At 45.9% G+C, this 9,283-nt stretch overlaps 2 protein-coding genes across 3 annotated transcripts in view; one reads left to right on the top strand and one right to left on the bottom strand.

Annotated features, from left to right (window-relative positions):
• The window catches only part of marf1 (meiosis regulator and mRNA stability factor 1), a 14,884-nt gene extending 7,332 nt beyond the window's left edge, over positions 1-7,552 (bottom strand). Inside the window, exons 1-13 of one of the 2 annotated variants that reach the window (XM_031864574.1) lie at positions 7,440-7,552; positions 6,616-6,826; positions 5,034-5,909; positions 4,644-4,806; positions 4,304-4,518; positions 3,745-3,862; positions 3,459-3,631; positions 2,605-3,111; positions 1,480-1,634; positions 1,059-1,220; positions 728-914; positions 342-520; positions 175-255 (exon numbers count right to left, since the gene is read on the bottom strand). In XM_031864574.1, coding sequence (XP_031720434.1) covers positions 175-255; positions 342-520; positions 728-914; positions 1,059-1,220; positions 1,480-1,634; positions 2,605-3,111; positions 3,459-3,631; positions 3,745-3,862; positions 4,304-4,518; positions 4,644-4,806; positions 5,034-5,909; positions 6,616-6,768 — 2,969 coding nt within the window. In that variant the 5' untranslated portion in view covers positions 6,769-6,826; positions 7,440-7,552. Of the gene's footprint in view, positions 1-174; positions 256-341; positions 521-727; positions 915-1,058; positions 1,221-1,479; positions 1,635-2,604; positions 3,112-3,458; positions 3,632-3,744; positions 3,863-4,303; positions 4,519-4,643; positions 4,807-5,033; positions 5,910-6,615; positions 6,827-6,925; positions 7,379-7,439 lie in introns of those variants that run through there. The other variant, XM_031864575.1, reaches the window with a different exon arrangement.
• Positions 7,553-8,423: 871 nt separating this feature from the next.
• Positions 8,424-9,283, top strand: part of panx1b (pannexin 1b) — a 5,175-nt gene continuing 4,315 nt past the window's right edge. The window contains exon 1 of the mRNA XM_031864407.1: positions 8,424-8,796. Coding sequence (XP_031720267.1) covers positions 8,616-8,796 — 181 coding nt within the window. The 5' untranslated portion in view covers positions 8,424-8,615. The remainder of the gene's footprint in view (positions 8,797-9,283) is intronic.

The raw sequence follows: 9,283 nt of genomic DNA, 5'->3' as shown, positions 1-9,283 counted from the left end.
GGGTAGTCTGCACACTCCCACCACCAACTTTCCATCGAGGCGTTTCGGGGGGGGGGGGGGGAGCATATAGTTTATAGTATAGCAAACTACTCTGAAAAGCATATCATCATTGTGGAATTGCTGTGTTACAAATGTTGTTCCTGTTTGAATGAAAGTGGAGACAAAGCTACTTACTTTTTTTCATAGATCTCTGTGAACTTGAAGAGGGGAAGGCAATTGGCAGGTGCATCTTGTAGAATGCTGATGATCTCTGTGCTGTATAATGAAAACGCTGACAATTACCCCCACAGTCCAAAACCAGAACATCTAGAGAAACCCAACTGAATTACACTGAACTGTACCCGAGCATGGAAAGGGATTTGTTGCTCCCACCAGTGATCAGAGACACCTGAATGCGCTTTCCTCCGATCTTATACCGGTGCAGGCCACTGACGGCGCTTATGGCCTGCTGCAGGGACAACATCTGGATTGTGGCCTTCAGCTGATAGTCCGTGTGGGGGCTGAGCTCCACAGCTTTCACCTTAGACAAAACAAGTCACAGCACAAGGAAATGTTTTGAGACCGGGGTGAATCACGTGTCAAGCAGAAAATCTGCACGCAAACGTTCCATCTCAAGCGACTTTGTCGTTGTGGACTCGGGCACGCTTGATGAACACATTCAACAGCACAATGGACCTTTTTTATCGTCCGTGAAAAAGGCCGATAACATCACTGGAGTTGGTCTTACCCGTCCGTAACGCGAGAAGGTGTCATGCAACGTTTGCTGCAGATCCTTGCGAGACATTCTGTAGTCCAGGTTGGCCACCTGGACCTCTGCCCCGTCTGAGAACGGTTCAGGTGGGCCTTCGGGACACGGGCTGCGAGCGGCAGCCAGGAGGGGTGAGGACCGGCTGGACAGGCAGGGCGATGCACTCCTTTTGTTAGAGAAGGGCAGAGACAACTTATAAATTACAATTACCATTACAATAAATACTTTGAGGGTTTGGAGACTTTGTATGCCACCACTGTAATAACCAATGCTCTCGGTTAACTTATTCAAATATGACCCAATATGTCACCTGGAGGACCAGGAACCCTGAGACAGGACGAGGGGACTGAAGCTCCTGTGCAGGTTCAACTTGCTGAAGGCTGAGGGTGTGCTAATCTGGAACTCTCCTGTGCTCCTGTCCACGTGTTCTGCAGGGGATTCAGTCACACTACGAGGGTAGGAGCCCTCTCTTCTGCATGGAAAGATTAGAAAAAGGACAGCCGCATGTGTGAGAGCCCCATCCTTCACTGTCCGGGGCTTCTAAATGCTCTCTTTTCTATTGAGACAACGTTTAATAGGATTGTATCCTTTTTCTATAATAAAAATAAGTTTGTACTTGGCTGGAAAATAAAAACATACCGCCTCCATGAGCAGATATTTTGGGTTAAAGCTCGTAGTTGCACATCTCAGATAAAAATTATCAAAGGAATTTTCATCTCAGTCTAGTGTACCTCCTCCTGTACATGGATTCTCCAGAGAGGCCCGGCTTGGACAGCTGCTCCATGGCTCCCGTCTCACCATTACTGTGTGGGGAAGAGGAAGCAGCACGTCCTTTCTCCAGGTGGTTGAAGCTCATTCTGGCCTTGCCCTCCAAACTACCCAACTCCTAGACCAGACAGAGGCAGCAGATGTCAATACTGTAGCTGTGGACTGGCTGGAGACTGTTGATGCGCGTGTGCGCGTGTGTGTGCATGTGTCAGGCTCAATGGAAAAAGTCAGGGAATGGCATAGACTGGTATTCGGAAGTTTAACTAGGGAAGTGCATATAAAATCAACTGGCTGACTAGAAAACAGCTGTAATAAACACCATAAATATTGGAGTTTTACCATCGACAGATTACGATTGTCAATTGTCATCATTTTGTAGTTGACACGTACTTTCGGACACATTTATAGGTAAGCCGATGATATAGTCGTGCGTTTTAACTATAAATGTTTAGGTTATGCAGTATTCCCATTGTGCAGGTTAAATATTTTTAGTGTTTTAATGATATTTCTATTTAGGTGCTGAATGAGATTCATTTTGGACAAACTATAAATTTAAATTTCTCTTTACTGTCCAACTACAGACAAATCTTAAAGTGCCCATCCCTAGTTTTAGTCCATCTACACAGTAATCAATGTATGGGTCACTTCTGTCCAGTCTTCCACACCGGTCAGATGGTTACAGTCAAGAAAAAGACATGCAAAGCCAGTCATACCGGCCACCCGAGATCAGTTTTATCAAAGAGAAAAAACCACGGGGGCCAAAGCAAAGGAACACAGGCATGGAGCAGGTTACTGACAGAAAGCAGAACATCAGCACCGATATACTGGACAAAACCGTCAGAAAGGCACAAACGCTAGAGGCGGATTCATGCACTAATATGATGAATGACCAATAAAAATGCAGGACAACAGGTGATACATGAAGCGCTAATGACAAACTAATGGATGCTAGCACAGGCAGACAAATGAAGCTTAGCGAGCAGCTAGAGGCGGTTAGTCAAAGCAGCAGTTAGAGGGACACTGGCCTGCAGACAAGGATGGAGGGCAAAGGAGGTAATGGGGAAGCAGGCACCGACGAGTCTGCTGACCTGATGGGGCTTGGTTGGAGCACCACCGGGAGGCCCACTGCACCCCCTCCTGGGGCTGTAGGGCCTTTCAGGCACCGGGCCAGGGGCATGGCACGGGCGGGTTGCTCGCCGTGGCCTCCTGGGTGACCTCGGCATCCCCAGGGGCAGAAAGGAGGAGGAGGATGGGGACGGGGGCGGGTCGAACATTAAATCCTGGTTTTGATAGGTCTGGGGCAGAGTCAAGTGATGGGGCCGAGACTCGGGCTCAGGACTTGCATCGTCTCTGGGCCGCGGGGAGAAGGAGATGCTGATTCGGCGGCCGAATACATCCTCATTTTCCATTCGCTTGCGGGCACGGGCAGCTGCCTCAATGCTGCCAAAGCGGAGGACCGCTGTGCCCTGGGCCACGCCCAGCACCTTGCCACCACAGTTGTCTGATAGGCGGCGTAGCCTGAGCTTCACAGCGTTCCGTAGGCTCTTGTCACAGTTGTCAGGGAGGTTGTGCACATAGAGGAGGTTGAAACTGGGCTGAGGGAGGGGAGGAAGAGACAGCGTGCCCGTCTGGTTTGTAGGATTTACACTTAAAAATCAAAGCAGTAGTCTTCCTTTTAGTTGAAAAACAAGTTGAAGAATTGCTCAGAGTAATATAGATCATGAAAAATTGTAATGACCCCTAAAAGAAAAATTGGGGTGAGTAAATAATTGGGAAGATGATGAAATTCACATTCCAACTGCCTTTCTGCCCTCTTGGTAAGTCCACACTGAAATCAAATTCTTCTTGGTTATGTTTACCAGCAACTACTTACCTTATTTAACCCAAAGTAGATCTGAAACAGAAAAAAGTTCAGTCCTAACGAAGCATTTGTGAGGCTTACCTGTGCTTTGACAAGCATGCGCGGTGGCAGATCAGCTGTGATCTCCTGGAAGGCCACGTGGCGGTGGGCATGCTGCAGGAGGGCTGAAGACGTGTGGCTGCCATGGACCAGGATCACCTGGAAGCCGTGGCGGTGACGCAAGTCACTCAGCTCGCTGGCAAAGTTCACGTCCGCTAATAAAAAAAAAAAAAAAAAAAAAAAAAATGAAAATATAACGCGCCTTGTTACAAGAACCCTCGTGGCGGTCGAGGCTGTAGTTGATCAGTGAATCGGAGCTGAAACTCACAGGATACGAGGACAACGGTAGCGGGTGCAGTGTGGGTCTCAGCAAAGCGTCGGAGGCTCTGGCGAAGCTTGTCATCTGCAGCATTCTTGGCGGTGGCGTTGATATGTGCAACAGTAACCTGATGGAACAAATTCATGCATTTAGCTGTTTTTTGGGGGGAAATTACTGGACATGTTTGTGTCATTTTATGGAGGTCAATGTCTGACGTGGGAATAACTTTATCAAATAGGTGGTTTCATAGTGTTTATTTTTATGAATGCTCCAAATGCAGTATTCAATTTGGCAAAGAATAGTGCAAAGATGCCTCATGTCAGCTGAGGTGCACTGCTTTTCTCTATGCAGCTGCAACACTCTCTCCTCATTGAGAACAAATGACAAAAAGACATTAGCGCGCACAAAGAAACACTGAATGAGCTCTAACTTAAGGCAACATGATGGCATGAAGCACAACCAACTCTGCCCATCTTAAACTGTAGCTCAATGGTATTCATTCAGGGTGTAAATGTCCCTCATTAACAGCGTAGTCGTGAAAAGCACGCAACATGCTCTTTGCTGGTACCTGGCAGTTGTTAAGCTCTTGGATGACGGCTTTACTCTCCTTGCTGATATCACAGACGCAGATGAATTCTGCCTCACGGTGGCCCTGAAAGAAATGGCTGCGAATACGCTGGACCACAGCGCCGGCAGAGCGTCCGCTCGGCACGCTGCAGTTCTCGATGTCCCAGAAGACGCCCACCGGAGGGATGTTTTCAGGGCCGCTGTTCTCTGGAGAACCTAACACACAGTTTGCAGACAATCATTCTAAAAACACACTTAACAGCTTGAAATTAATCAAGACTCCACAAGACCAACAGTAAACATGCAGGAATTCAAAATTGTATAGTAAAGAGTCCACTAACCATACTTCTGGCCAGTCTTGCCATGATTGGCCGATGGCATGAGCATCATGGCATCAGACGAGGTGCCACAGCCATTACAAATGGGAATAGGGATAGGAGCAGTGTGGGGAAGAGGTGCATTGGGCCATACCTTTTCAGAGTCTGACACCAGACCATTTATGGGCTGCAATTAGGTACAAATCAGTACAACAGTCAGAGAAAATAAATACAAATAAATAACACTAACATCAAGCAATACCATCCTAAATGCATATTACAACACCACATACACAATGCCGGTCTCACATGGCGAAGTCATCCAACTTGTATAGAATAAATCTACGTACAGTGATCTCTAGGCTACACAAAAACAAAAGAGAGGCCACAGTTATTGAAGTGAACTCTACCAACCTTCAACAGGCACTCCTGGCAGTAGTGTGCCCCCTTCACACAAACTGTGCGTTCTACATTTAGGTGCATAGGATTAGAGCAGAAGTGTGCCGAGGTGGTTGTAGTGGTGATGGTCGGGTGATCACCGAGTGTGGTTCTCTGGGATCTCCTGGCTGATGGGCAGCAGTCCACACCACAGGGGTAGTAGCCAGAAGAGGCCAGGCAAGAGCCATGCAAGGGAGTGGGTAGAGCAGAAACACAGGGGAGAGAGGAAGCCAGGGGTGCCGAGGAGCGAAACAGGCTGGGTGGACTGCATGTTAGAGGTACAGCTGGGTACGTGTGGAGAAGCCCTGAGCAGCAGGAGAGGTAGGGTTGTGATGAAACAGGCTGAGAGGTGGCGACAGAAGAGGACAGCGGAGGTTTGTAACCAAGAGTGGGCAAAGAATCCAGAACTTCACCTCCGCTTCTGCAGCTAATGTGTTTATAGTGATGAACAGACGACGCTACAGAGCAAAGGCCTGACCTGCCGATACTGCTGGTGCTGATGGGTGCTCCTAGAGAGCCTGGAGCCATATAGAGCGAAACAACACCAGCAATGCTGCTGCTGGTGCCAACAACACTCCCACCACCTGATAACCCATAGCCATCTGTGCTGCAATAGTCACAGTGCGTGTAAATGCTTACTTTAGGGCTAGCCCCCTCTTGTTGCAGCTGTGACTGGGGCGGTTGCTGGTGCGAGTCTTGTGTAAGCAGAGGAGGAGGAGGCAAGCAGGGAGGAGGCATAGCGAGGGGGGCCAGAGAGAAGGGCTGGGATGATTGGGAAGAGGACGTATGGTGTGGAGGAGGAGGGACATCTTTCAGTTCCAGCACGGCCTTTCTGCTATCCATGTACGTGCTCTGTAACATAAAATGACCAGCAGATTATTTCAATTTAAGTTTATTGTTATTATTATTATTATTATCATCATCACCTGCAAATATTTTCTGCAAAAGGCAGACATTTCATCTAAATAACCTGAATGGGTGTGCAATGGTATTAGCAGCACCCTCAAAGCACAAGACAACTGCGGCAACGATATATAACAACTTCACGTGGCTTGTCGTGGCCAACTTCGAATAGAAAAAAGAAAAGGTACTGTGCCATCTCTGCCAACACTTACATGCTGAATTTAAAGTATACCCCAGCATCTCCAAATCTGCCGTTTGTTTATCAGCTGATAGAGACACAATGTCATGCCTGCGGCTGTTATTATGCATGCGACAAGAGCACCATTTTTAAAGGACTCCCTGCTTTCAGCGTAAAATTTAATTTTTTTAAATTCCTGTAAAATGCAAGTTGCTGCGTTTCAATTTGTCACTGGTTGAGTTGACACAAGGTTGATTGCAATTCATGTTAAGGTAACAGATGATAAATATGAAATAAAAGATTCCACCAGATTGTTGCCGAGAACCGTATCTCTGATGAACAACAATCATTCTCCTGAATGATCGTTCTTTTAATTCAGAGTTCACAATACAGATTGATTAAAGTTCCTCCACACGTCTGTGTTTTACTAAGGCCTACGCCTCTGAATACCTGGACTGTAAACAGATAAATACTTACTTCTTTGTCCGCGTGATGAGCCGAGGTTGTCTCATTGGTGGGGAAGCAGTCTTTGAGTTTCCATAGCAGGGTTGAGGCCTCCGGTTTGGGGTGACTGAGCCATGGGAAGGGTCTAGAGCTGCATATGGATCTCTCCTTTCCCAGTCCTTCCATTACACAACCCAGAGAGGTCTGTCACCATACTTTCACCTCTCTTCTCTCTCATGCTTTCCTGTAGAGAGGAAACGAAAGTTAAGAGTACACACTAGCTGGTAGCTGCATAAGTAACGTTAAAGTCACAGAGAAGTCAAGTGAGACACTAAAACCTCACCGACTCCTCTAGAAAGCACAGGTCTGGTCATGCAGGTGCGTTTGACTCAGCACAGCTTCGTACCGAATGTTTAAATCAACAAAGGGGGGCACGTCATTATGTAGGACATTCACAGAGTTAGCGAGTTTGGACTGCTTAACTTGTCTGAATTAACGCTACAGTACCGTTTCACCAAAGCGAATCAAGTGAAGCAACCGACGTTAATGTTAAATTAGCTACACGCTAGCTCACGTTCCCGTTTTTCCGAGTGTCGTAACCGTTGTTTACAGCGGAAGTAACGTAAGCTAGTTAACTAGCTAGCCCGACCGCTAACTTAGCTGGAATGAGCTAGCGATAATTTACGTAAACGTTATTTGTTTTCCTGGAGCTAGCGTTAGATTTAAGCTAACAACAGACACCGTTTGTTAGCTTGTTTAACAGACACCTAGCAGCAACCCCCGCGTGCTACCGTTCATTACCTTTACGGTAAACATTAATGGCTAGAAGTGTCCTAAAAAGTTTGTGACTCGGATACCTGGGAAGGGCTCGTCTTTCACATCATCATCCTCCTCCAAGGGCTGTTGTTCCTCCTATCTAGCGCTCAAGAAATCCCGCACCTTTTTGTAACCTACTTTTGCCAGAAAGCACGCACAGCTGTCGCAAATGTTATTGTTATGCCTGGCACGCGGCTGATATATATTTGCAATAAGATATTATATATTCTTTCACATTTAGCCCTAGTTCCGATGGAAATAAATCAAATCAACTAAAAATCTTGAAATGCTATTTTTTTGGGTCAATATATTTGGTGTATTGAATTAACATTTGAAATTAACATTACAAAATGTGATAGAAAATCATGCATTTTATCACTGATATAGCTATGATAATATTTTCGTTTGGCCTATGCCTATGGCATATGTCCCTAGGAAGGTGATTTTAGACTTTTCCCGTTATTTATACTGAATGAGGTTTGATCTATTCCATTGGATGTCATCATTTTTTGCATTTATTGGCTCGTGGTTGTAAAAAGTAGCAGTCCCTTAAGGTTATAACCTTGCTCTATTTCTTGGGATTGGATAAATGCCTTCCAGAGAAAGTACATTTACTCAAGTAAATACAGTCGTGACTATTTCCATTTACGTGTATTTCAGAGATTTTATTTCTTCTGTTTTTTTTTTTTGGACTGAACTACATTGATTTTCATTACTAGTATACTTTACAAAACGCATGCAATAACATAGTTTGACCATCTTAAAATATAGTTTTAGATTAAACCAACCATCAATATAATAATCCAGTAATGTAATGTATAATGAATTGAGCCATTACGCATGATTAAAATGACCCGAAGAGGCTATCATGTTATTCTTTGTCACTGAAGCGCCAGTGTGCCACCATGTACATGATCTATCAGGCGTTACGTTGCATCGGTAGTGCCCTCTAGCGGCGGGCAGCCAGCCAGTTCCTCCCCGTTGTGCCGTTATGATGTCTGGGCCACAGTAACGGGACAGCAGGTTCAACCATCAGTCCCAGTTGGGAATGGAGATGGTTAAACAATAACGGCTCAGTTTTTTATGCATTACGTATCTTCCTACTCTTCTTTTTTTGTATTAATTGAAACCTCAGACGCAGTTCGCTTTGGGCTAATTGAAAAGAGACTCGACTCTTCCGTCAATTAGACAACACCGGCTTTTTGTTCTCATCCGTCATGGCGATTGCCCACGTAGCCACCGAGTACGTGTTTAACGATTTTTTGTTGAAGGACCCCACCGAGGCCAAGTACAAAGGGGTGCGTCTGGAGCTGGCGGTGGACAAAATAGTGACGTTTCTGGCGGTGGGACTGCCTTTGTTTCTCATCTCGCTCGCTTTTGCTCAAGAGGTGTCAGTTGGTGAGTTGTTGAAATTGTGAGCATCCTGTCAGGAGCAACCATCGTCTTCATCTGAGGTTATAATCCTGTCAATTTCCTCACATAGAATAATGCACAGTCTATCCAATCGATGGGGATCCTGACTTCTTTGTCCCTCGCCCGCTGCCGAATGCTGTAGCACGTGTATTCCAAGCAACCAAACTTAAAGGCAGTGGCGGGTAAAGCAATGTGTTATGCATGAATGGAGGAGTTATATTCAGTAAATGGCCAGAAAAGGAGAGGTGTGAATGTTGGAGAAGGTGTGGTTTAAGTCTCCACCCTTCTGTTTACACAGACAGAGAGGCAGTCTGCTGCTGATGATGATGATGATGGTGATGATGATGATGATGGTGGGCACTTTGGGCATGGCAGTTTATAAACTGGTGCCTTAGACTTGAGTAAGGAAGAGAATAGCTCACACAAATTAACAAAAGGTGATCTGCATTCCTTGTAAAACCTAAAATATATA

The sequence above is a fragment of the Anarrhichthys ocellatus genome, unplaced genomic scaffold (genome assembly GCF_004355925.1).
Source record: "Anarrhichthys ocellatus isolate YVR2014 unplaced genomic scaffold, GSC_Weel_1.0 scaffold31, whole genome shotgun sequence".
Classification (NCBI taxonomy): Eukaryota; Metazoa; Chordata; class Actinopteri; order Perciformes; family Anarhichadidae; genus Anarrhichthys; species Anarrhichthys ocellatus.
The sequence above is the reverse complement of the archived record's forward strand: the minus strand, read 5'-3'. Positions and strand labels throughout refer to the sequence as shown.